The sequence below is a fragment of the Cynocephalus volans genome, chromosome 3, assembly GCF_027409185.1.
Source record: "Cynocephalus volans isolate mCynVol1 chromosome 3, mCynVol1.pri, whole genome shotgun sequence".
Lineage (NCBI taxonomy): Eukaryota > Metazoa > Chordata > Mammalia > Dermoptera > Cynocephalidae > Cynocephalus > Cynocephalus volans.
In genome coordinates this window covers 74,618,676-74,645,590 of record NC_084462.1, presented here as the reverse complement: position 1 = coordinate 74,645,590, position 26,915 = coordinate 74,618,676, and the positions used below count along the sequence as shown (strand labels likewise).

The following is a 26,915-nucleotide window of genomic DNA, read 5'->3' as shown; positions in this document are numbered from 1 at the left end:
AACAGAGGGCCCCACCGACCAAACAGGGTCTCCACAGCAGGAGCTGGTAGCTGCCTTTCCCAGGCACTTCCTCCAGCCTTTTCTCAGCTCTGGGTGGCAGGTGTGCCAGTCCCCGGGAGAGAGACGTGATAGGCCCAGACTTGATCACATGCGGAGACAGAGGCCTGTGATTGGTCACTGCATGAGACTTGAGGGCTTTAGGCGGTTGATATGCTAAGGAAATATGGTGGAGTGCTGTGGGCAGTATAAGTGGGGTGGGAATACTGGGCAGGCCAGAAGCAGACATATACCCTGCAAGGGTCTCACAGCCCGTCAGTGTTTCAGTCTTCCTCACTTCTCCTCCCCACCCATGATGGTTTCTAATAAAGATTTGAATCACTCCACTTCTATAGTCACTGCCTGTCCAGGCCCCTCCTGGTCCTGGATTTGGGCTGTTTTGGTTCTATAATCTTGGGCCAGAAGAGAGCTGGGTTTGGACATGGGGGGGAAGTCAAACTGGGGTGGGATATCTGGTCATCCTTTCTGCTTTGTTTCCAGGGGTCTTTAGGGCTTGTCTGCTCGGGGGCCAGAACCTAGGAGGCCAGGAGGGCCACTGGGGCCAAGGAGCCTAAGAACTTCTTGCCAGAAACACACCCCAACCAGGAGCAGGGGCATGGACAATAGTGAGGGTGCTACTGGAGCCCCAGCTGGCACCATGGTTCCCCAGGAGCTGCTGAAAGAAATGCTTTGGTTTTTTCGTGTAGAAGATGGTAGGTGGCCTGGCATTGGTGGCAGTGGTGGGGATGTGCTCCTCAACACAAACAGCAGGGTTTAGCTGACGCCCCCTGACACTGCCTCCTCCTCCACAGCAGGCGACACATTTCCTCTAAGACAGGGACTAAGGCTGGGCTTCTCAGTACCCAGAGGGGTCTGGATGAGCAGCATCCTTATTTTCTCAGGGTGTGGTCTCTCATGTTCTCAGCCACCCAGTCATCACAGCCAGTTATGAACCTCCCACTGTGTGCCAGACACTGTTCTCAGCATTGGGGTTACAGTAGTGAATAAAACACAAAAATCTCTGCCCTCGCGGAGCATATGTTCCAGTGGAGGAGACGGAAAATAAACAAGACAAACAATTAAAGTGCATAGTGTGTTAGTGACGAATAATAGGGAGAAAAATGAGGCAGAGAAAGAATAGGAAGTGTGCAGCAAGGGTAGATAATGCGGTCAAGGAGGGCCTCGCTAAGAAGGTGACATTTTAATAATCAGGGAGGTGACTTGCAGGAAGCGAAGGAATTAGCCATGCAGATGGCGTGGGGCAAGAACACTCCTGGCAGAGGGAACAGCAAATGCAAAAGCCCTGAGGCTGGACCCTGCCTAATTTTGGTACGATGTGGACAAGTCTTGAGTATGTAAATTCAGATTAGCCACTTTATGTGTTATCAGTAGTTAAAGCCAGTTTAACCACCACTCCTTCCCCCCCGCCCTACCTTTTCCTCCTTCCTTCTTTTCTTTGTGCTACATGGGGCCAGCCCCTGGCAGAACTGAAGACTGGGGAGTTTCTCTTGGCCCACCTCCCCACCCTTGTCCCCCTTTGGCCACTATTAGCCAATGGCAGTGCTGTCTCCCCGTTAGATTAGGGCTTCTGCAGGGCAGAGATTGGGTCTTCCCTCCTCCCAGGTCAGGTGGCTTACCCTCCCCTTGATGAGGATCTTCACAGCAGGGGGACAGTTGATGCTGTGAGCTGGGTCTGAGCCCAAGCCCCAACTACTAGTGGGCCTGAGGGTGCCTGGCCTCTCCTCAAGGCTCTGTCCTGTGTGTCCCTCCCAGCAACTCCTTGGAATTATTCCATCCTTGCCTTGGCAGCTGTGGTGGTCGTGATAAGCAGCATCCTCCTGGGAAGGAGCATCCAGGCAAACAGGTGAGGAGCTGGTCTGGTGGCGGTCTCTGGAGGGTGGGGCCCTGTCTTCCTGGGGGAAATCTAAGGAGGAGTCATTTAGGGACCTTGGCTGTCCACCCTTTGAGAGAGCAAATGTAGCTTTCAGGATCCTTTGAGAACCCCAAATTGTTAAAAACAAACAAACAAACTGGCAACTGTTCCTGATTACCACCCCCTGGCCCTGGCCAGCAGCAGGCATGACACGGAGGAGTACAGCCATTTAAGAAGGTGACCTTGCTCCTCTCACCCTGTTGGAGAGCATCCCCCTCAGCAAGGTCAACTCAGAGACAAGAAGTCTGTCCACGGAGCAGCAGACACTGATCTGCTCCCCATAAGGCCCAAGCAGATTCTCTGGGCAGTCAGCTCTTACCACAGCTGGGTCCCTCATCTATGGCTAGGAAGTATACAGGTACCTTGAGTAAAACCAACCTGGACAGAGGATAGATTTGTGGGAGTTATTGAAGGAATGTTAGGTTGAGGAAGTGGGCAGTGAGTAGGAGCCAAGGAAGGTGGCTGGGCAGGGAGTGATGTGTACACAGTGGGGTTCTAGAAACTGAACTGTATGTGTAGGCTGGTTTGGAGAAGTAAGCACCTGGAGGCAGAGAGATTATGTAGGAATTTTCTGCAGTACTGTGGGGGATGTGGTATGGGGTGACAAGGACCTGCACTAAGTAGGATGACAGTCCTGGGGCTGGAAACTGTGTGGTTTGGTGAAAAGAACACGGGACTCAGAGTCAGGAGACTTAAGTGCACACTCCAGGTATGTGCTTGTTTGGCCTCTTTGAACCACATTTCCTCACCCGTAAGGTGGGAGGGTGTGTGGCAATACTAGTTGAGCTCACAGGTGGCTGTGATGTCGCACATGTGTGTAAGCTGTTTCTCTACCATGGCCGCTTTTCCCCACTAGCTCCCAGAGTGCACGCAGGACGTTCCCCTTAAGCTCTCTAACGCATTTGGGAGACCCAGTCCTGCCCCATCACCTTGGTCTCCCTGATCAACACTATTTCTCTCCTCCCAGAAATCGAAAGATGAAGCCACCGGAAAAAGAAATTCCAGAAGTCCTGCATTTGGATGAGGCTGGAACCAAAGATAGCAGCCTTGACAACCTAAAAGAGACTTTGCTCTCAGAAAAGCCAAACTTGGCCCAGGTGGAAACTGAGCCAAAAGAGAGAGATGTCCCCCCAGTTCTCCTTCCAGACCCACCAGCAGCTGAGAGCCAATGAGCTCAGAACACGCCACTCCCACCCCAAGCCAGGCATGTGATCTGAGATCAGCTCGTGGCCCAAAACCTCAGGTTTTACAGCCTCTCCAAAGCAGCCTAATTTTTTTTATTAGTAGATACAATGAATGAACTTCAAGTAAACAAAATTCTGTTATTAAAAAAAAAAAAATCTTTTATTAAAATGCTTCTGGAAGTAAGCAGTTGGAATTGCATAGTTTGTTCAAATGGTGGTGGTCCACACACACACAAGTGGCTTGGAACAAAAGTGCAAAATCCGTAGCTGGTTTGTGGTCAGATAGCCTGGCCAGGACTCTCAGCATGTGGTCCTTCATAGTTCACAGCCTCCCTCTGTCCTCAGCTTCTCCATCTATAGAACGGAGCTGAAGACTGGGTTGCTTTCAATCCAAGCTCCTGGGACTGCTGAGAGGGGAAGGAGCTGGATTCCAGGCTCAGAATCCTCTTCCCAACCCTTTCACCCATCAGAGCCCTCTCCTTTACCTGCTTATTTGCTAAGGAGTCATGAAAGACTTCCTTTGGACCAGCCCGTGGTAAACAAAGTTAGAAAACTATGGCACTCCCTGCCTTGCTAACAGTGGGATTCCAAAGGAGTGTCCTGATCCCATGTCTGAGCCATGGTGTTGGGGTATAAGGTGTGGAGGTAACACCAAATAATTTATGCAAGCATTTACTTTATTAACCCAAAATGTTTTAGGTTCTGCCTTACAAAAGTGGGCTTTGAACACTCAGACCACTGCTGAGGGTACTGGGTCCTGCCAAACCAGACTACTAATGAGCATACCGTGTTTCTACCTACAAGTGGGCAGGCTAACAATGCCCACAGATGGCATCTGATATACTGCCAGCTGTGGGCTCCCTGGAGACCTGGGTAACTGTCACTGCAGGGAACAACTTTGTTCTGTAGCCTGGATCATTACACTTGAGGAGGTTGGTCCTGAGGGTCCATGGACAGAGTCCTTAGCAGTGGGAAGACAAGGGGACCCTGACTGCAGGAAAAAAGCTGGAGGCTCCCTACCCTGGACAACCCACAGCCCCTCCCTTCTACCCTCACTGAGACACAAAGTGCTGGAAATATCCCTTCCTGGGACTTATTTGCCCTGCCCAGGCTGCCCCATAGGATTTTTTTTTTAACTAGATTGTCCTTGGATAAACTGTGGGGTTTGTTGCCTAGGGCAGAAAAGGACAAAAGGGCAGGAGAGGACAGGAGGGCCAGGCTCCAGCCTAGGAAACCCACAGCTGCCCTGTCCTTCCCGTCCACCAGGTGGCGCTAGGACCTCAGGGCTGTCCCTCCCGAGGGCTGTTCTCAGGCCTACAAATTGACTGAGCCTCTCAGAGCTGTCCACCCAGAGCCATCCACAGCTGGCCCGGCAGTAGCTGGAGAAGGAAGGGGTGATGGCAGCAGGATGGACCCTGCAATTTCTTCCTGCTTAAGGCTGACCCCAGGACTCTGGATTGTCACAGTGGCTGTTTCCCTCCAGGGTCACAGATGCAGTGGTTACCATGGAGACTGAGGCCTGGAGGGAACAACAGCAGCATCCCTGCCTGTCTGTCCAGCTCACACAGTGAACTGAGTGTAGGGACACTGCTTGGTGCTGGAGGTGGGGTCAGTTGTCCATTAGAGGGCAAGGCCAGTGTTGACAAACCAGCCCCTGTACCTCTGCCCTACTCTGCCACCAAGTCAGAGGTTCCTGACAAGGAGCCCTCAGAAGATCTTGAAGCCCTTCAGTAGGGTCAGGGTGGGCGCCTTGCGCTTGCTCTGGGCCCGGGATGACTTCACAGTGACCAGCTTGGCCTGGGCCACGGTGGGCATCTCCTTCAGGCTGACAGTGGAGAGTGTGTTGAAGGTGCAGCTAGCCAGCCCATGCCGGGCAGTGAGCGGGGCCTGGTGAGGCAGCGCCCTCTCCTCAGAGATGAAGAGGGGCCGGGCCAGGGGGCTTCTCTCTAGCTCCCGCCGGGCCTCCCGTACTGCCTCATGGAAGACATGCTGCACGTGCTCGAAGTCCAGGCAGGCAGAGACCTCGAAAAACAGGCACCCGAACCTGCCTGCCAACGCCGCGCCCTCTGCCGTGGTGACTTGCCTGGCGAGGAAGCAGGGCGAGGCAGGGAGTTAGGAGCACGCTGTTCCAAGCCAGGTAGACCAGGCCCCACACCCAGCTCCCCGCTTCCTAGCTGGTGGCCTGGCATCATTGTCATCCCTCTGAGTCAGTTTTCTCATCAGTACCATGGGAGGATGACATCTGCCTCCCAGGGTTGGTATGAGTATTAGGAAAGACAATTTGTGTTGATGGCTTAGTGTAGCACCTGGCCAGAGTCAGTGGTCAATCAATGGTGGCTGATGTCACCAAAGCCAGAATTTAGGAATGAGGATGAGGGTAAGAGAGAAGCTAGACCCTGCCACTCCCAGCCCCATCTCTCCTCTACCTCAACATGGTTCCCTTGGGCAGGAAATGGGCCACCACCACCCTGGCTTGTGGGACCTGCTCTAGATAAAAGCAGTTGTTTGGATTGAAGGGTGTTAGACCACACTGGTGACCCAGGAAGCCTGTGGCTGGCAGAGCTCTCAGGCTCGTGGGGAGTTTTGTCCACCTGCCCGGGGAGGAGCAGGAGAGAGCAGGGCTGACAGCACTTGATGGTGAAGGGAAAGCGGAAAGGCGACAGCACCTGCTCCAGCTTGGCTCTGCACCACCTCCTGTGACGGCAGGAGAGAATATTTGAAACTGGGAAGATCCTGGCACCTTCTGACCTGAAAGCCAGTGCTAGGAGGAAAGAAAAGACTGGCTCTTGGGCAGGCCAGATATCCAGAAGAGGGAGGAGATGGAGGTTGTGAGGCCAAGGTCCCACCTACTGCTGACCATCCCACCTGCCATTCCTGAGGATGGAGGCACAGCCCATGAGATGAGAGGAGACACAAGAGTGGGTAGTGGTGGGAAAAGGTTTCTGAGTCAAGGTTAATTTGGCAGGAGCAGAGGGCTGGGAATGGGCTGACTGCCCAGGGAACTGCTCCATGGTGGGAGGTCGGGGGGGAGGATATCAGAGAGAGAGGGACTGGGACAAAAGTGGTCAGGGGCAGAGCATCTAATCCAGGCCCCTCCCAGTGCTGGTGTCCTGTCTGTAAGCTTATCACTTCCTGAGGACCTCCTTTTGAAAGAATACTTGGTGTTATTTGCTTTTACGATGAGCTTGAATCTGCACCTTGGTCACTATGGGGGCTTGAATAATGGATTTTCAGAAACAAGAACCCCATGGTGCACATGTGTGTAAGTGGGTGACACACATAACATTATCTTTTTCTTATTTTGTTGCATCCTAGTGAAAATTTTATCAGTGGTTTGGGAACCACCCCTCTAGCCCACATTTCACCCATTTAGCTGCAAGACAAGCACAGGAGACAATGACCAATGCTCAGCTAAGAGTCAGATTTACTGTGCCTGTTGAATCCTAATCTATTAAACTTGGGACTTGGTCAAAGAAGGAAATGGGGATAAATTGTCCTGCCTCGCTCTCAGGGAACTGCTGCTGCTTCAGTTGAGCCTCATAAACTTTATTTGCTCCCAAACCATTTTTAGACAATCCCTTTGGCAAAGATTAGGGTCAAAACAATGGTCTATAGTTTTTTTTAACCATATTGAAACCTGGCCTGTTTATGATCCAGTCTGCTGATCCCTCTTCCAGGTTCTGCAATTCTTCAAAGACCAACTACAGTGGCTTTAAGATCATACAATCTCTTCCATTCTCTGAGATGTAATTTGTCTAGATCTGAGGCTTGACTGCCTTTGAAGGTCCTCCACCATGGCCCCTCTTCATAAGACCACCCCTCCCTATTCTCACTGCCCACTGACCTGTTCTAAACAATGGGTCCCCTCCTGCTAACACCAGTCAATAGGTCTTTGGGGGATGGGGAAGCAGGAGTGATCAGCCATGAGCAGGAGGGACGGGTGGAAGGCTGGTGGAAGGTGCTGTAGCTCACAGGTATACTGGCTACACAGGATAAATGTCCGTGTTGGAGAAGTCCAGTAGATTACTCTTAAAAGTGTAGGCATCACAGTTTTGAACGCCTCAGGGCCAGGCAGACAACTTGAGTGTGTGAAGAGGGTGGAGGTAAACATGGGGAGTGGTGAGGCCTGTGGTCAGCTGGAGAGAGCATGCCCCACCTCAAAGCATTCCAGCTCCAGGTCTTGTAAAACACTGTGCTGGCCAAGCAAAATAGGGCTGCAGCATTCTGCGGTAATCTGTCCTCTGGCCAGTCTGTGACCTCTTGATTCAAGTCCAACCCTTTCTAAAAGAACCTGCCCTCAGCACAGCCAACTGTGAGAATGAGCCTGGGGGCTGTGCTTGGTGAGGAGAGAGCTGGGACCACATCAGACACCTGACCCAAGGAGCCAAGCAGAGCCTCTCTCCCTGGAATTGGAATTGGGCACTGACTGTCGCTGGAGTAGAACTCGGAGGTCATAAAGGCTCAGGCAAAAAAGGGTGAGGCCAAGACAGACCATGGAGACCCATGAGGGTGGAAGGAATGGCCTCTCTTCTGACTTTCGGGGTCCAGCCCCTCTGTGGCCAGATGCCCTTTCCTTCCTGTCCTTGGCTATCTGGAAGACCAACGTCCACCATGCCCTTACAACACAATTCCTTTTACCTAAATTTGAGAGGATTACTGTTCTTAGCAGCCAACTGATCCCTGAAGATCCCACCGGCCTTTTCAGATAAGGAAAGTGCACTTTGGATGTGAGGGCCAGACTCCTGGCACATACCTGTACTGGGCCATGTCCAGCTTATTGCCCAGCAACAGAGCAGGGGAGCCGCGCTGTGTCTCCTTGGTGTGCAAAGCAAGCAGCTCCAGGTATCTGCTGCTGCCCTCGAAGCTCTGGCGGCTGTCGACACTGTACACCACAAGGAAGGCGTGGGCCCAGTTCAGGTAGCGCTCACAGTTCCTGGGGGTGTCCTGGGGAGGAGGAGGGAAGCCCCACTCGGGGACAGAAGAGGTTCAGCAGAAAGGCCTTCACCTGAGCTGCCCCATCCCACCTCCCCACTCCCTGGGTCTTTGTATATTGTTCCCCAGCAGAGCCCTTTTCAAAGGGGCACTTGACTGTGGATTTGGCTTGGCGTGAAAGGAGACATTGTCTCATAAACTTCCCTCCCACCACCCAGCCAGAGACTTGGAGACCTTGGTCCCATAGGCACAGAGCCAAAGACGCTAGCATGGCCCCTCCAGAGACCCCGCTGTCCCTGGGCACTGCTGGTTTTGGGTCAGGTTCATGCTGCCCCTTTGGCTTCTGAGAATAACCGGCATCTGGCCTTGGCAGGGTGGTGCGGACATGGGGGAGATGTGTGTATTGGGGGAAGGGAACTTGAGCTGAGGAGCTCCCACCAGGGGCATCTGTAAACAGGTTTGCACCTGTCTCCATGTGTGCATGAACATAAAGTGCCACAGCATAGGTTCTCAGAGCTGATGTCAGCAATCACCAGGTCTCTCTAGGACCTATCTCATCCTTCTCATTTGGCAAATGAAAGATCCAGGCCCAGAGAGGTCAGTGCCTCATTCAGGGTCACACAGCAAACTGGAGCTTAGAATGGATCCAAATTTCCATCTGAGGCCCTGTACTCTGGGTCAGGTCTTCTCAGGAGGCTACACTGACTCTCAGCTCTCCATGGGTAATGGGGGTAATATTACCAGGTCCGCAGTGTCCATGACCCTCAGGTGGACAGGCTGGTGGTCCACAGTCTCCTCAGAGCTGTAGGTGTCCTCTGCAACACAGATGGTCAGACAGGTCAGAGGCAGTGAACTGGGTCTAAGTTCAAGCTTCCCTCTGTGCTGGACCCCTGTGCAGCCTTGGACCCCTTGTGGGGCCTTTAGGAGCTGCTGTGGGGCTGGCTGAGCTGGGACCACTGTAAAGGCCCTGGTTCTCACCCACCTGCATAAACTCCCACCAAGGAGATGCTGTTCTGCCTGCAAGGACAGACTGTGTTCTGGGCCCACTCACAAAGCCAGCAGGATGGGGTGTGTGGTCAAAGGGTCCCGTCAGCAGCAGAGGCTCAGGAGCTGCACTGCCAGCCCCTCCATCCCAAACCTAAGCTTCTCCACTCTCTTCCTCTCTGATCACAGGACCCGGCCTGCAGGAAGCCCCCAAGGACAACCCTCCTGCCCCATGGGGGAAGAGATGAGGGAAAAGAGAAGTACACAACATGATGGAGAGAGTGTGGTCAGACCCTGATTAGAAGTTTAAGAAGGTTTTACAAATAATCCTTGACAATACGACAGCAGAGAAGAGAGAAGTCTAATATAGTCACAGTATTAAGTTGGCAGTGTAGAACCAAACCCAACTTCAACTACTTGTGAGCTGCGTGACTGGCCAGGTCACTTCAGCTCTCTGAGGCTGTCTCTTCATTTTAAGATGTGATTAATATGATCACATTGGTTAACAGTTTCCAAGCCTTTCCTCTGTGCCGGGTGCCGTGCTACTGCTTGACTCTGCGTTAGCTCATTTAATAGGCCTCTCTCCCAGGGCTGTGTAGGACTGGATGGGCCCCATGGGCATTGGGCCTGGCCCACCATAAATGCCAGGTATAGTGCAGTGGGGATCATGGAGCTCCTAAGATTATAGGGCAGGTTCACATTCCCAGGCAATTTTTTTTTGTTTTTTTTTTTTCTTTTTATTTTGAAATAATTTTAGATTCATGTAGGAATTGCAAAATAGTATGCAGTTCCTATGTACTCTTCCCCCAAGTTCCCCCAAGTTTAACACTTTATGTAACCATAGCACAATGATCAAAACCAAGAAATTGACATTGGTACCAAACTCTGAACCAAACTACTGACCTCATCTGGATTTCACAAGTTGTTACTTAGGCATGCAAAGGGGGCCTCATTGCCACACTGGCAACCATTCTCCTCACCCCAACTTTTGCCTGGGTCATTGGCCCACATGTGTGAGTGTGCTTGGCCTCACCTTGCCCTGGATGCCCCCTGCCCCCAGTGACCCTAAAGAAGACCCCTCTGGGCAGAAATGAGGTGCTCTCTGCCTTCCTGGCAGCATCCACTGTAAGAAGAACACCCCCAACCCTGGCTAGATTTACAGTCAAACACTTTTCTCTAAGAGCCACCGGCAGCCAAGCCAGGCCTGGACACTCTCCAGGTCCACTAGCATCCACATGAATCACAGACAACATCTTGTCCCTGGCCTGCTTTGGGGACTTGGATAAATAGCCACTCTTATGCAAAGACAAAAAAATCTAATGGAAAATATGCCCCACATGTTTAACTATATTTGGTCCAAGAAGAGCTGCCTTAAATGCCTACATCTCTTTCGGATTTGTCTTTATTTTCCTGCCAAAGTTGTCTAATGCCCTCCTTTTAGGCACTCCCCACAAAAGGCGCAATATCCTGCCCAGCCCAGCGAAAGGTGTTAGCCCAACCTCGGTCTCCTGCTGCCCCTTACAGCACAACAGCCTTTCGTGGTTGCCGTTAGCTTCATCATAGAGAGATGTGAAGGTGAGGCCCAGAAGAGGGAACTTGCCCAAGGCCACATAGCACCCTTTCACAAGAAGGAACTTGTATTAGGGTCTCCTAGGTGGGGCTGCCTCCCCACTGGAACCCCCTCGCTCCCCGACTGCTCAGTGAGTCAGCTGATTCTCCAGCTCTATCTGAGCAGAGTATGAGGGAAGACCAGAAGCGCCTGGTCCAGCTGGGGATGTGGAACATGGATCAGCAAGCTGGAAGAGGCCTCAGAGGTCACCTTGTCCATACCTCCCTTTGCAGGTGAGGTGACTGGCCTCAGAAGCTGGGGCAGAGGGGGCTCCCTTCCCAGTCACAGTAATGTCCAGTCTTCCCATCACCAAGTCCCTGCCTCAGCATATTCTGGTGTCTTTAAATATATGGGCTTCATAACTCCTAATTCTAATTTAATGTTCTTTGGACTTTAATGTGGAGAGAAGAGTCATCTCTTAAAGTATTTTTCTCTCATTTACAGTAATAATTATTTTTAAAAGGTACCAAAGAAGCTCTGGTCAGAGTGTGTAAAGAGTGATGCCTCAGAAATGGTGCCCGTGTCCTCACTGGAACAGGATGAGGGCAAGAGAGGTGAGAAGCTAGCATTCTCCCCTGGCCAAGCCAGGTGAGATGCCCCCAGCCCTTCTGTGAGAGAACATTCTCCTCCTGGGGGTCTCAGCACAGGCAAAGTCCTTCCACAGATACTGAATCTCTCAGCTCCTGCCAGCCCTAACAGTCACAGCCCATAACAGGGCATGACTCTTACACTTATTGTGAGCATAGTCTATTAGTCCCAACTTCCAGATAGGGAAACTGAGGCTCAGAGAGCCCAGTGCCACACAGACCTCTGACTACAGGCCCTCTATAGCATAAGACTGCCCCTTGTGGAGAGCAACTGGAATAGTATATCTTCCTTTGTACCTGAGGGTCTCCATGATCTTAGGCAAAGCACTGAGTCCTCTCTGCCTCAGTTTCTCCACCTATACAATCTGAATAATAATAGGAGCTCTTCTTTAAAGGATAATCCTAAAACCAAAATTCAATTGCACAGTTAAGAGCCTCTATGTTGTGCCTAGAATATTGCTTACATGCTGGAAATGGAAATGAATATCCACCCTTAAGAGGTTCCCCAAATGAGCTCAAGTTCTTAGCAGACCCTGGAAAAGGGCAAAGAGTTGTTTTATCAACATCTGCCTAACGGCTAACTCTCCCCTTGAATGTTCAAACCTTTCCCCTCAGAAGGAAACGCTCTGATTCCACACTCTCTGCTGTTGCTGGAACCAGAATGTTTAGGCCCTTCCCAGCAGTGGGACAGAACCTCCGAGGAGTGGCAGTGGCCTCCCAGAATGTCTGAGGGAGAGCTCCTGGTCATCTCTCTAGCTCATGGGCTCTCAGGGTGGAATGAGAGACCAAAGGCCCAGGTGACTAGCCACTAGCTGCTGCCCACCCTCCCTCCTACCCACCCCGACAGTCTGACCACACATTCCACTACCAGGTCAGAACTCCAGAATTACTCAACCAGGAAACTCAAACCACCACTGTAATAGGCTTATTTGGTGGGACCCTACGTGAAGGGTATGGATTAAGGGACAGGGAGGAAGACAGATTGTTGCCAGAACAAATACAGGATGCCTAGTTAAATTTGAATTTCAGATAAACAAAGAAAATTTTTTTCCCATGCAATATGTAAACTAGGCAGAGTGTCTTCTGAGACACTCTCCTTGGGAATCCCCCTTGTCCCCTCCTAGACACCCCTGCTGCTGTGTGCCTTTCCTTCCCAGCCCCCCACCACACCCCCCATCCTCAAGTCTTCCACCCCATCTCTGATTCTGTGCTCTGGCCTCTCCTAACACCTCCCTGGCCAGCACATCATTACATCCTGGGTCTGCTCTCACAGGAGTTGACTCCTGCTAACCAAAGGAGCTCCCTGCAGACTCAAAGTGTGACCTTGGGCCTATTGGGCCAGCTGAGACCCCTGGGCCTATTTCCTCCACTGTAATACACAGTGGTTGTGTCAAGGCACAGGTGGTCAAATGGAGCTTTGAGGAACAACCTCCTGGGGACTGTCAGTCCAACACCTTCCCAACCTCACTGACTTAACCAGGGAAACCACTCCGCTGTCTCTGTTTGACACTCTTCTGTTTAAGATCTCCTCGGAAAAAGGGACTCTGCTACTTAAGGAAAAAATTTTGAAACTGCCAGACTAAACAGCCCTGAGGCCTCTTCCTGCTCCAACACTGGGGTTTAATACTCCACTCCAGCCTGAACTGAGGGGCTGACCGGCACCAGTGGTTAAGGAGCTCTCTCCTCCGGGCATGCAGCACCATTCTCTCAGGGGCCTGCTGCAGGTAGTGCTGCACTGTAGGGGTTTTTAACTTGTTCCCTTGGAGGACCCTCAGGGATCCCACAAATGCTTTATTCAATTTTTATGAATGGGGAAAATAATCCAAGACTGCAACACCCACTTTTATTTTATTTATTTATTTATTTATTTATTTTGTCTTTTTTTTTTTTTTTTTTTTTTTTTTGTGACCGGTAAGGGGATCGCAACCCTTGGCATGGTGTCGTCTGCACCGCGCTCAGCCAGTGAGCGCACCGGCCATTCCTATATAGGATCCGAACCCGCGGCGGGAGCGTCGCTGCGCTCCCAAGCGCTGCACTCTCCTGAGTGCGCCACGGGGCCGGCCCCAACACCCACTTTTAAAAGGCTAAGATTGGTGTTGTAACACCAGGGTCAAGGGTTTGGACCCCTGTACCAGCCAGCTGCCAACAACAACAAAAAAGGATAAGATCACCCAGACACTGCACTGTTCTCAGTGGACAGTTTACAATAAACAAATGTTATAAAATGTGAGCATTAAGTTACATTTATACTAATAAAACTCTGCTTTTAATTGTTTTAGATATTAAGTTTCCATGTAAAAGCTTATTTTAGGAAAAGATCCTGTGCTTAAAAACAATTTTCAGAAACACTGATCTGATTGATTAATCTGAGAGAATCTCAGTCATTATGCCTGGGAGACCATTCGAGAAGGAAGGAAAAATTATTACGTATTAAGTGTCTAGTGTGGGTCAAGTACTAGGCAAGATCTTTTATATGTGTTATTTCTTTAATCTTCACAGAAGTTCTCTGAGATAGGTATTTTTACACCCATTTTAGATGAAAAACAGTAGCTCAGAGAGGTTAGGTAACCAGCTCAAAGTTGCACAGCCAATAAGTGGCAGAGCCAGAATTCAAACCCAGCTCTGATTGTACCAAAACATCTCTTTTTCCAATATACCATGTTACAGCTATAAAACAAGACTAGTTTTCTCATGTGGTTCAAAAACTGTTTCAGAAGTCAGCACCACTAGAGAATTTCTCAAACGTCTTGTCCAGGTTTTCTAAAAAAGAACACTGATTGACCACCTTGAAAAGCAACACCCATTTAGATGTGGACGTCTTGCTATGTTTGACTTTTTTATTTTCATTTTTCACAAGTCTCATCACACCTCATATTTTAGGACAAATCAGCCTCTCTCAGTTCTCTGAATTGGGCCAACCCCCAAGCTGTCTCGGGTGGGCTGTGGAAGGGGTATCTCTGGCACTTACAACATTTTCCCCCATGGGCTGAGTCATCCTGGAGGCTCCTCCCTTCTGCCCTCAGATGTGCAGTCCTGGTCAGTGCCCACCCCCAGGGTAGGTCCTGGGGGAGTACTCCAGGAGGTATAGGGAGGGGTGGTCTCTTACCCAAGTTAGGATCATATTCGCTGATAAACCTCTTGGTCAGAAACTTCACAGTCAGGGCTGCAAGAAGCAGAAAGAGATTGGCTCAGTCTCCACTGCCGTGTCTGGCTGCTGGCCCCTGGAAGGTGCCCCTCTCACTTTAGCGAGGCCTTATCTAAGCCTGTGATACCTGGCTGACACCAAGCTCAGCTCTCTCAAGGAACAGGGTTGGGGAGCTGAGGAGTTGTTTTGAGAGGCTCAGAAGAAACCAGAAATATGGGGAGTCCCTCTAGTTGCACCCTGGTTTTTTTTGTTTGTTTTTTTTTAATGGCAAGAAAAGCAATGAGAGCCAAAGTAAGGGTTGTTTGTGAAGACCTGAGCTCAGGGGTCTGGACCCATGCAACCAGTTACTTTAGGGTCAGCCTGGTGAGACACCAGCTGGAGGGAGATGCCCCCACCCTGGACAAGTCATAAAGATTCTGAAGCATGGGGCATTTATTCCAGCTTTGGTTACAAGCCAAAGAGAGAATAAGAGCAGAGTTGATCAGTGGGTGATCCTTGGGAAGGGTATGAACCCTGAGTGCCTGGGATTTCCAGGCGAGGTCCAGGCTGGATCTGTGTCCCAAGTAAACACACTCTACTGTCAGTCTTCCCCATTTCAAGTTCAAGTCTTGGCTCTCTCCAGGGCCTCGACACTCACCATGCGTGTCTCAGCAGAATGTAAAACTGTAGAATGAAGTTCTCCCCAGTGGAAAGCATCAATAGGAACTCTGACTTTGTTCAGAGTTTAGTCACATAAAGGCAAGGGCTAGCCAACTATTGTACTGGACTCTTAAAAAGTAACGCAATGTTGTTAAGAAAATTCTTAAAATTCTTTCCTAAACAGTGTCAGTTTGCAAACTGATACCCAGAGAATACATATTTTAAAATTTAAATTCTTTCATTCATGTAGTCACTGGCTGTATTGCACCAGTGACAGAGCTACAGATAACAATCTGATTTTCAAAGGGAAGAGGGCAAACCTTTGCTCTAGGTAAACCAGATTCAGAGTCCCCTCTCTGACCCAGGGGTGCTGGCTTCAAAATCAGAGAGTACACCCCCAGTGAGTCTCAGAGAACACTGGGGAAAGAAGCCCACAGCTAACTGAGTTGGTGTTGGCCATTCACTGATGGCTATTACTGGAAAAACAGCCAGTGCAGGAGTCCCCCCTCTGCCCTCCCACCTTCAGCTGTCTGGGACTGTGAGTGGCAGGGGGAAGAGGCAGACCCTTTTTCTCTGGTGACAGACCCACCCACACCCCTCTGGGCTCAAGCTGGGTGACAGCAGAGTTCAGTGTTGATGGAAATCTCAATGGAAGCCCAAGATCTTGGTTCATCAAGGACAAATCCCAGGTACCTGGGACCACAGTCCATTGTGTTTCCAGAAAGTCAAGAGCGGGATCTTGCTTGAAATAAATACATTCGATAAGAATGCAGTTTGTCCCGGAATCCCAGAGAATTGGGGTGGGGAGTGGAGGAGTGGCCTTCCCCTAAGAAATCCCAATAGCCAGTGACTTCTATCAACTTCCTTGACAGAAGTTGGATGGGACTCCTTAGCACCCAGCCTAAATCAGTGCAAGGCTGGCACTAAGCTCAGAGGGGCCCTGGGCTGGAGATCAGTGTCTAACAGGTCCCTTTGGTGCCAGTCACTAAGACTGACAGCTGGCCCCAGGGAAAGGAGATGAGAGTGGGGGTAGGGGTGGAGGGGGAGGAAGGAGCTGGCGGCAAGAGAGACCAGCAGAGGACTGGGAGAGAGACAGAGAGGGGTGAGACGGGGGGAAGAGACGGCACAGACCCGGAGGACAGAGACATAGTGGGAAGACACAAAGGGAGGAGGCAGGCAAGGAACAGACGACCGATGAAAGGGATGGAGGTGCTGAAATCCCAGTAGCAGAGAAACTGAGACAAAGAAGAAAATAGCAGTGTCCGGCTCAACCCTCCTCGGTGAAGGAAGCCCCCAAAAGGCCAGCGGAAGAATCCGCCCCCAAGTCCACAGCGCCCTGTTGCCCCCCAGCCACTCCCCATCCCTCTGGTCCCCCGCACCCCGCGCCACTCACCGGACTTGCCGACCCCGCGGCGCCCTAGGATGGCCAGGTTGACTTCGAGCGGCGCGCTCTGCGGCCCGCTGCCCGCGCGGGGTTTTCCGAACACCGAGGACATGGCGACGCTGCGGAGAGCGACACGAGTCTTCGGCCGATGGGCCCCGAGCAGCGCGACCGCCCGTCGGGGCTCTCGGAGCGGGACGCGGGCTCCCCAGGCACCCGCGCCCCCGGCCCCGCGCAGAGCCCGAGCGCAGAGCGGGCTGCGTTCCCCCGGCCCGGCCCGACCCGGCGGGAAGGAGGGGCCGCTGCAGCCTGGCGGGCGGGGCCGCCCCAGCGCCGCCACACTCCTTGTAAGGGCTGCGGAGCCCCCCGCGGGGCGCGCTCACCAGGCTCCCGGAGTGGGGAGGTACCTCCGGCCAGCCGCGCCCCCCACCGCCGTGCCCAACCTCGAGGACCCCTGCTCCGTCACCTTCCCCAGACCCGGCCGGGAAGGACTGGGAGAAGGAGGATATTTCCAGCCTTGCCTGAACCTCCACTCTATCTCTTCCCACCAGCAAGAAAATCACTCTTCCCCTTGTTCTCTCAAGACGTCCCCGCCTCCTCCTCCAGGAAGCCTCCTGGGTTCAATATGGGGATCTGAACCCTTGACTTTGCGTTATCAACACCGCGCTCTAACCAGCTGAGCCAACCGGCCAGGCCCCCTTGCCTTATCTTTAGGTCACAGGCAGCTCAGCGTTGGCACTCTGCTTCCCCAACCACATTACCCTTCCCTTCTGTGTGGGGACTAGTGGCATCACTGCAGAACCCAGGCTCCTGGGGGTGAGGGGAGGGGGGAGTGAGAGCCCCTTACTCAGATTTCACGGCCGATGTGCCCAGGCTCCTGGGACGGTGCGTGAAAGCTCCTTGCTAAGATTTCATGGCCCATGTGGGTTCAACTTCAAGAAACCTAATCTATCCTGGATTACAGTTTCACCCTCATGGAAGGTAATGAGTTGCATGTTTGTGGCTTATTGTGTAAATGTGGTATTTGTTCTAAAACCTGGCTCCCCCTATTGCCTACAGCAATTCTGGGATTGGGTGGTGAGCTTGGCAGGGGTCACCTGGTCATTTCCCTTGGGACTCAAGGTACATCTGGTCATGCAGGAGACAAGGCAAAGGCCCCACATTGAGAACCTGGATACTTAGGATCTAGGGTCAGCTCCTCCCCTTGGGTGACCTTGGGCAAGTCACCTCACTTCTTTGCCCTTGGGTGTCCCTATGTAGAAATACTAAAGGAAAGCAAAAATAAATCTAAAATTCCACGATGTGACTCAGGCTTAACTAATAGAGAGTGACAGAATCAGTTTTGGGCTCCAGGCCTGAGTACATTCTAGAACCCTGTGAGGCCTCTCTTCTGCAATATACTCCAGGCTAGAGTGGGGAAGGGCAGGGGAGCCTCAAAGACCTCTCCTGAAGCCTCCTTCCCCTTCCCCCAAGATGTTTAGCTAATCTACCCACCCACCCACAGAGAACCCGTGGAAACCCATGTCAGCAGGCAGGGGCCAGGGTCAGACCTGGATGATAATAACATCTCTTCAACAAAAAAGGAAAATTACTTTCCTGGACAGGACATGAGTGTTGACCCAGCCTAATTGTATTTCTGGGAGATCATGGTAAACCAGCTGTTATTAAGATTCTAAGGTATTGGGAGCAATTTGTTTAGATTACACCCTCAGGCTACAATTGCTCAGGGCTAATGGCCAAGCGTTTTCCTTTGAGTCACAGGAGTTGAGAAAGCGGGAGCCAAGTTCTAGCCTCATCCCTGGGTTGGCCCCAGACCTGTGAAGACAGATTTGTTCTCAGTGGGGTCTAGAGAGAGAGAACCAGCCTCACTAGAGGACAGCTGGAGAGAAGGAAAGCTGTGGACCTGCACAGGCCCAACCCAATGTAAACTTGAGCTCTGCTACTTCCCAGCTTGTGTGATGCGGGGGGAGTTATTTAACTCCATCTGCTCATGGTTTGCTCATCTTTAAAACTCAGACCAAACAGGAGATGGCTGCTGCAAGGAGGCAGATTCTAGGTCACTGTGAAGATGGACTCTCTAACCATCTGAGCTGTTCATAGTTGGAAGGGACTGTCTTTGGAAGAAGTGAGCCCCCTGACATTGCCAGCAACCAAGGGGGTGACCACTTCAAGGAGGTGGTTTGGAGGATACTCCATTGTGACTTGCACAATTTGATGAGATGACCCTTAATTCCCTCCTAATTCGGAGATTATTTGGGCTGGTTGCCAGCTGGTTATTCAGGCCCTCAGCTGTGACAGCTCAGTGTTCAGAGTCTGCCCCTCCTCTGAGGCTTGGGAGGAAAACAGTGCCCATCTCACGGCTGCAACCAGTCCCTTTCCCCATCCTCAGTCTCCTTGCCTCTGGGTTGCTTGTCCAGCAACCAGAAGTGCCCATGTGGACTGGAAAGGATTTGGGAATCAGTCACTTACTGTCAGAGTCTGGAATAAGCTACTTTGCCTTTCTGGGCCTCAGTGCCTCATCTTTAAAATAGGGATAGTATTAAGAGATAATATTAAGATAACATGAAAGTGTCCTACCCAAAGATTGGCCCATGGCCCCAAAAAGCAAATTCATAGTTCCCTCCACTCTCCTTGGATATGAATAGCACACACTTCTCTTTCACCTACCAAGAAGTCACAACTGTTTAGTGAACAGAGGTATGTATGGACACGGGTCAAGAGTGGGGTTGTTCTGCTAGGACAAGTAGCCTAACTCTGTCACCCCCCCGCTCCCACATCAAGGCTCTCATAGGGATCCCTAAGGCGCTCAAAATGCAGAGGATGTAGCACTGAGCCCAGCAGTGGGCATGCACGAGGTGCTCAGTAGATATCTCTGGAGTGAATATGTGGGGCACATATAGGTGTAGACGTGTAGGGCCTGTAAGGTTTTCCAGATGGCAGGTACTACCTTTGCCATCCACCCCCAGGAGTCATTTCATATAAAGCTAAGCTTTTGGGACCCCTTTATGATGTTGCTAATTTCCTGGAGGCACAACATAACAACCACTTCTGTGGTTGTTCAGTGATAAATTCTTGATGTCCAAGCTGAACAGAACCTTAGAGTCAGATCCAAACCCCACTTTACCGATGAAGAACTGAGGCCTGGAGAGGTTGGGTAGCTTTTGCAAGTCAGTGGTAGTATCAGCATCAGAGCCCAGGCAGGAATCCTGACTCCTAGTCCGGTGCTCTTCCTTCTCCAGGTCCAGGCAGTGTAAGCCACTCACTATGCAGTGTACAGAAACACCACCATGGGTAGCAAGGGCCAGGGCTCCCCCCTATCAGACTGTGGGGGGTTTGGGGAAGGTGTCTCCCAGGACAAGGGTTATGTCTCCTCCATCAGACCAGACTCCCCTAGGACAGGGGCTGTGTCTTTTCCATCAGACTAGGGAGTCACAGGTTAGGGCCCAGGAGTCCACTTACAAACCCCTACTCCGTGCCAATCATTGTGGATACAGAGATGAAAAAGGCCGGGTCGGGCCGACCCCGTGGCTCACTCTGGAGAGTGCGGCACTGGGAGCGCAGCAGCGCTCCAGCCGCGGGTTCAGATCCTATATAGGGATGGCCGGTGCGCTCACTGGCTGAGCGCGGCGCGGGCGACACCAAGCCAAGGGTTGCGATCCCCTTACTGGTCACAAAAAGGACAAAAAAAAAAAAAAAAAGGCCGGGTCTGTGCTCTAGAAAGGCTCAGAGTCTGACACAGACTCCTTTCCTTGCCCCCACTCCCAACTTCACACAGTGTGGGGGACGCAAAGTGGAGCAGGAGGTTGGTGCAGGGTCGGTCAGGGCCTGGGAACTCTGTGGGTTGCCCATAGCCAGGATAGTCCCTGTCCTTTCCAAATCCCAGAGGGACAGTCAGTGTCTGGGAGGAGGAAATTCTCCCCAGCTGCAGACAACACCCCACTAGGGCCTGGGGGTGGGGCCAAAGGGCTAAGCCTCAGCCCAGCCTGAGAACCATGTCCCCCCACCTTGGGTGGCCCCCTCCCCACTGCCTGGCTGCTGAAGGTGGAAACTGGGTGTGTACACATGCTCCAACCCACTCAAGACAGGGCTGGACTTGGAAAAATCGAGCTGGAGGGCAAACTTCAGTCAGGAGGGGTTTGCCCTCCTTCCCTCCTGCTCTGAGGAGAGGGCCAGACAGTGGTTCCATCTGGTTGTGTCTGCTAGTCACTAGGTGTCTGGAACAGGCCATTTGGGAGGGAACTGTGGCCCCAGGAATGTGCAGCAGCCCTAGCCCCCTGAGGGTCAGCCCCTCCCCAGCCCTGCCCCTTCCTTGAGCCCAGCAGAAGGCAGCTGTTTCCCTCCCCTGAGGCAAGGCTGGTGCAGGTGAGAAGAGGCAGTTGGGCTGGGGCCCGAGAGCTGGGCCTGGGGTCAGTGGAAAGGGTTCAATCCAGGCCCACATCCTTGTTCATAACCAAGGAAAAGCCCATCTCATCTTAAAGCCTTTCTTTCCTCATCTGTGAAATGGGAACAGACACCCTCTCCCTATTGCTGAGGCCACCAGCAAGGACACAGTCAGGACCTGGCACTACAGAGCCGACTTGTCCCCAAGAAGGGGATTGCCATGCCTGCTCCCTGGACATTCCAGGCCCTTTCAGCCAATGGCTGGCCTCAGGAAAGGAGAGATGCTGGCAGAGGGCCTGGGTTAATATTCACGGGACTCCTACCCCTCTCCCCCATCTCCTCCTCCTCTTCCTGTCTGGTCCCTGGGGCAGGGCGTCAGAGATATTTCTGGCTGCCTCCTCCAGGCCTCTGGCTTACCAGGCTCACATCAGTGGTCCCCATATCCCAGACCCGCTTTGCTGGAGTGAATTGGGTGGGAGTTCCCCAGCAGGGGAAGCACATTCGTGTTGGGTGTGCAAATATGAATCTGAGGGTCTATTCGTTATGTGTCCTAAGAGGGAGGGAAGTTTCCCTGCCCTCCTCCCACTTTCTGCCTGGTCATTGTGAGCCAATCCATCCTCCCAAAGAAGGCCTGCAGGTGAGGATGGGGCAACTGAACATCTCTTGAATGGCAGATAGCATCCTACACTAGTCTGGGCCTCAGTTTCCTAACTGTAGAATAAGAAGGGAGAAGATAATCACTAAGCTACCTTCCACGTGATATTTTGGGATAGAGAACCTCAGCTGGTCACCCAGGAAAGTTCTGTGCAGTGGGAAAAGTGCCACCGGATGAGCAGCAGGAGGCGGGGGGCTGTCTACTCCAAGTTACAAGACCCTGGGCAATTACCTTTCCCTCTTAACCTGCCCCAGGTCCTCCACCGTAAATGAAAGGATTGAACCATATGAGCTCGAGGTTCCTTCCAAATGTGACCTTCTGGCAGAAGGTAACTGCTCAGCATTTGTAGCATGGAGAAGCAGCAGAGCTCGGTGGTCATGAACACACACTCTATAGCCAGACTGGCAGTATTCCAGTCCTAGATAATGCCACTCTCTGGCCATGGGCCTAAACTTCTTGGTGCCTCAGTCTCCTCACCTATGAAGTGGAGCAATGGAACCATTAATAATATCTAATTCATAGTGTTGCTTTAAGCAATAAATGAATACTATTAAATTGGGGAAATTATAGTATCTGCTCACAGGATGTTGCGAGAATTATGGAAGTTAAGGTAAAGTGCTTACAACAGCGCCTGATACATAATGCAATTTAAGTGTTAGCGATTATTTCAAGAAGCCCTTCTTCCCATCCACAGGCATACGATCCCCTCAGCAGCCCCATTTTCTTTTTCCCAAGCTCCGGAGACACACAGCAGCGAAGGAGTTGGGCAGGTAGGGAACACGCAATGGCTTCCCATTCCCATCACAAGACAGAAGATACTTCTACATTCCAGGGCTTACTGGATGCCCACCTGCAAGGCAGACTTGCTACCCTTCTCATTTTACAGAGAAGGAAACTGGGGCTCAAAAAGAGATGGGCTAGTCAAAGAGACTACCCAGAGTCAGGGGCAAAGGCCCAGGCCAAATTATAACTCTGGTCCTGGACCTCAGCCTGGCCCAATCTAGTTGTCCATCTCTGCTTTTCCCTCCAACCTGCCTGCCCCACTCTCCGAGCTGATGGGGTGGGTTGGGTGTTAATCTGGATTGGTATTAATCCTGTCCTTTCTTCTTCCCAGCTGAATGACCTTGCGCGAGTCATCTAAACTCTCTGAGCCTCATTGGGAACACTTTACAGATAGTGTATGAGAAAAGAATTATTATTGGTCCCATTTTGAAGATGAGAAAACCAAGACTCAGGGAGTTAGGGTACTTGTACAAGGGCACACAGCTGGTATGGCACGGGTTAAATGGGACATCTTTGTAAGCAGCCCACGCAGTACTTAGCACGCAGTAAGTGCTCGGTATCTGGTCACTATAAACACTAGTTCTCCTCCGGAAGTGAGTGACCGTGCAGGTCTCCAGATGCCCTGCGGGCCCGCGGCCATCAGCTTGCGAGCCACCACATCACATGAGTCGAACTATCTTTAGCCAGGGAGATATTTATATCCCCTGGGGAAGTTTTCTTTCGCCGCGGGGGAGCCCCAGAGTCGGCGGCCTCTGCTCGCCATGCCGCAGGGCCCCGAGGACCCAGTACAGGTCTGGGTGGGCGGCCAGCTCTTCCAGGCCGCCCAGGCCCTGCTGGTGGAGCACTGCGGGTTCTTCCGCGGCCTCTTCCGCTCGGGCATGCGGGAGGCGCGCGCGGCCGAGGTGCGCCTGGGCGCGCTGAGCCCGGGCGGCTTCCGCACCACGCTGCGGGTGCTGCGCGGGGAGCGGCCAGAGCTGGCGGCCGACGAGCTGCTGCAGGCGGTGGAGTGCGCCGCCTTCCTGCAGGCGCCGGCGCTGGCGCGCTTCCTGGAGCACAGCCTCACGTCGGACAACTGCGCGCTGCTGTGCGACGCGGCCGCCGCCTTCGGCCTGCGCGACGTCTTCCACAGCGCCGCGCTCTTCATCCGCGACGGCGCGCGCGAGCTGGCGGCCGAGCTGGCGCTGCCCGAGACGCGCGCCTACGTGGCGACGCTGCGGCCCAGCAGCTTCGCGGCCGTGGGCACGCACACGCCCGCGCCCGGCTTCCTGGAGGACGCGTCGCGCACGCTATGCTACCTGGACGAGGAGGAGGACGCGTGGCGCACGCTGGCCATGCTGCCCCTGGAGGCCAGCACGATGCTGGCAGGCGTGGCCACTCTGGGCAACAAGTTGTACGTCGTCGGGGGCGTGCGTGGCGCCAGCAAGGAGGTGGTGGAGCCGGGCTTCTGCTACGACCCCGATGGCGGCACGTGGCGTGAGTTCCCTAGCCCGCACCAGCCGCGCTACGACGTGGCGCTGGTCGGCTTCGACGGCTGCCTCTACGCCATCGGCGGCGAGTTCCAGAGGATGCCCGTGAGCTCTGTGGAGCGCTACGACCCGGCCGCGGGCTGCTGGAGCTTCGTGGCCGACCTGCCGCAGCCAGCCGCCGGCGTGCCCTGCGCCCAGGCGCGTGGCCGTCTCTTCGTGTGCCTGTGGCGGCCGGCGGACACCACGGCCGTGGTGGAGTACGCGGCGCGGGTCGACGCCTGGCTGCCGGTGGCCGAGCTGAGGCGTCCGCAGAGCTATGGCCACTGCATGGTGGCCCACCGCGACAGTCTCTACGTGGTGCGCAACGGACCTTCCGACGACTTCCTGCACTGCGCCATCGACTGCCTCAACCTGGCCACGGGCCAGTGGACGGCGCTGCCCGGCCAATTCGTCAACAGCAAGGGAGCTCTCTTTACTGCCGTGGTGCGCGGCGACACCGTCTACACGGTCAACCGCATGTGCACGGTGCTCTACGCCATCGAGGGCGGCACCTGGCGGCTGCTCAGGGAGAAGGCTGGCTTCCCACGGCCCGGCTCCTTGCAGACCTTTCTGCTGAGGCTGCCCCCTGACGCCCTGGGGCCTGTGGCCTCAACGACACCAGAACTGTGACCCCTGGGCTGGCTTTAGGAGGGCATGCCTCACGTCTTCCTTGGGCCATGGCTGAGTGTGAAATGTTTGCCTTAGGAGCTGCTGGGAACTTCTCTCTCCCTATTGAGATACCTGGTTTCATGCCTTCTGGTGGTGTGAACATGTCGAAGAAACTCAGGGAGCAAAGACCTGAGCTCTCAAATCACTTGAGCTCTGCTGAGAGCTAGTGGGTCACAATGTCAATGAAAGGGGTACAGGGAGTTAAGATGTGACTAACTCAGGCTTGTCTGTGAATGGGCCAGTAATTGAGCATAGCTAGGAGTGGATTAAGTGACGTTAATCCAACTGCCAATCAGTAGGCAAGAATTAGGCACCTACTGTGTGCCCAGCACAGTGCGAGGCCTAATGAGAGATGTAGCTGCCAGGCAGGGAGGGGTCCATGAAGCTTAGAGTCTAACCCAGAAAAACTCAATCTTAGCAGAACAGTTACAGGACACAAAAAGGTTTACACACATTTGTTTTGATCCACAAAGGACTGAAGGCAACATGCATAAAACTTTAAAACCACTTACAATATAATGAAAGTACTGAAGAAATCAGGGCAAAGGGAAAATAGGGAGAGGAAAAGTATATAACTCCAGGAAGGAGGAGAGTGTACAAAATACATGGAGGAGATAGGCAGGATACAATTAGCTGCCAAAAGGGGAGGTTCAGACCATGGAGAATGAGAGCTTGAAAGAGGAGAGAGAGGGAAGGCTGGAGAAGTGGGAAGAGTCTTCGTGAGTCCAGCCTTTAAGGCAGAGCAGCTGTAGATGGAGGCATTTGGGGAGGGGGTGAGGCTGGGCCGACTTGTAGCAGATAATAACTGAGCTGAGCCTGGAGTGGGACCTGTGGGAGAGAAGGGATTCCCCAAGCCTCTTTTGGAGATGTGGGACCTCAGGGGAGCACCCAGGAGTTAGCCCCTTGCCCACCCCCTGTTTTTGCCATCATCACAGGGGCAGTGGACTGTTAACCGCCTTGATTTCAGGTCACTCAAGGTATGAGCCCAATTCTGCTGCTTCTTCAGCTCTATCCCTTCTGCATTCTACAGGTTTGTTCTCTCCTCCTAGCCTCTGTTCCTGCCATTCCCTGGGCCTGGAATGCCTTTCCTGTTCCTCTGTTGCCTCTATACCCACTGCCTCAATGCAGGGTTGGCTGATCCAGCTCTTAATTTTCCTGACCTTGGCTGCCTGTGTTGCTCCTTGGCTCCCTGGCTGCAACATCATTCTGTGTCTGTCTATGTGCAGTCATGCACGTATGCAGATAGTAAGGGCAGAGATCCTGTGCTGTTAGCTGGGGCATTTCCCTGCCTGCAGAATAAAGTGATGAGGTCTTGAAAGAACCCAGGCTGTAGAGGCTGCTTGTTGGAGACCTACTGACCTCTGTTGTTAGGTGAGGACTCTTGTCCTCCTTTAGAATACCCAGCCCTGGCTTCTGGGCAGATGCCTGCCCCAGCCTCCCCCAGCCTTTGAGCAGACTTCTGAGTGGTCCTGAATGGTCTCCATCTTCCAGGACCTGGAGCCATGGGAAATCCTGGCTGAGTCAGAAGTGGAGAACACAGCACTGGCTTAGCACCTTCTGGGCATAGAGGCTGGTGTCAGGGCTGCCCCAGCTGCCTCTTGCCCTGACATGGTCCCAAGCCTGGAGAATATTGCCGTGGGAAGCCAGAGAACTTCAAGCCTTGGAATAGCCTAATCTGATGAGTCACAACAATAAACCCTGGCTTTTGCATCCTGTGAATGATGTGCAAAGTACTTTCACATCCATCCTCCTACTGCAGACCAGACCTAACACAGTCCTGGGAGTTGAGTACCCTCTCTCTGGCAGATGGTATATCTGAAGTTCAGAAGCTGAGTGAATGGCCCAAAGCCACACAGCACAGCAGCGTCCCTCACTTGTGTTTCTCTCAAAGTACAATTGTTATCGCGTGTCAGACATTTACTGAACTCACTAATAAGGGAACCAGAAGAATAGCAAAACTGGTGGAAAAGAGCATTTGAGAGACAGATTTGTGTAGTTGGAAAAGACATTATGCAGTGTTTGCTAAGTTAAAGACGAAGCTGGTTAATGTGTTATGGGGCAATAAAATCAAATTTTGTGGTTCTCTATTGAACAAAAATCCTTTGCATCTGCACACACATGCAGGTACATACATAGTGGGCATGCATCTACAACTTAGCATGTATCTTCACAAAGTCTGGGCCCCAATCAGTAGTAATTTGTAAAACAAAAGTACATTCCTCTTGAGATTTAAATAACTCTTCACCATTGAGCCTCACCCCAGAGTGACATTGAAAGGACATTCAGTCCTCCTTTTGCCTTACTTCCAAGTTAGGGATAATATTTCTTTACAGAGATCTTTCCTTCTTGCTCACGGCCCTGACCAATGCTGCGTGCCCGGGTCTCTCAACACAGAACTCTGTCTGGCTGTGTTTGTGGCTGCTCGGATGGGGACTGTGGGCTCCTGGAGTGTGCTTGGTCCTTCAACCAGAGCAGCCCTTTCTGAGATGTCTT

General features: G+C 52.5%; 3 protein-coding genes across 3 annotated transcripts; 2 read left to right on the top strand and 1 right to left on the bottom strand.

Moving 5' to 3' along the window:
• The first annotated feature begins 652 nt into the window (after window positions 1-652).
• SLC51B (SLC51 subunit beta) lies at window positions 653-3,141 on the top strand. The gene is made up of 3 exons (XM_063090040.1): window positions 653-749; window positions 1,810-1,900; window positions 2,937-3,141. The coding sequence occupies exons 1-3, from the start codon at window positions 653-655 to the stop codon at window positions 3,139-3,141; spliced, it is 393 nt and encodes a 130-aa protein (XP_062946110.1).
• Window positions 3,142-3,332: 191 nt separating this feature from the next.
• RASL12 (RAS like family 12) lies at window positions 3,333-16,677 on the bottom strand. Its single transcript, XM_063090993.1, has 5 exons — window positions 16,443-16,677; window positions 14,372-14,428; window positions 8,827-8,900; window positions 7,907-8,097; window positions 3,333-5,236 (listed from the first exon to the last, which is right to left on the bottom strand). Exons 1-5 carry the CDS (start codon window positions 16,543-16,545, stop codon window positions 4,861-4,863), a joined length of 801 nt encoding a protein of 266 aa, XP_062947063.1. The 5' UTR covers window positions 16,546-16,677; the 3' UTR covers window positions 3,333-4,860.
• A 6,312-nt stretch (window positions 16,678-22,989) lies between these two features.
• KBTBD13 (kelch repeat and BTB domain containing 13) lies at window positions 22,990-26,132 on the top strand. Its single transcript, XM_063090462.1, has one exon. The coding sequence runs from the start codon at window positions 23,010-23,012 to the stop codon at window positions 24,381-24,383; it is 1,374 nt and encodes a 457-aa protein (XP_062946532.1). The 5' UTR covers window positions 22,990-23,009; the 3' UTR covers window positions 24,384-26,132.
• The last annotated feature ends 783 nt before the right edge of the window (window positions 26,133-26,915 follow it).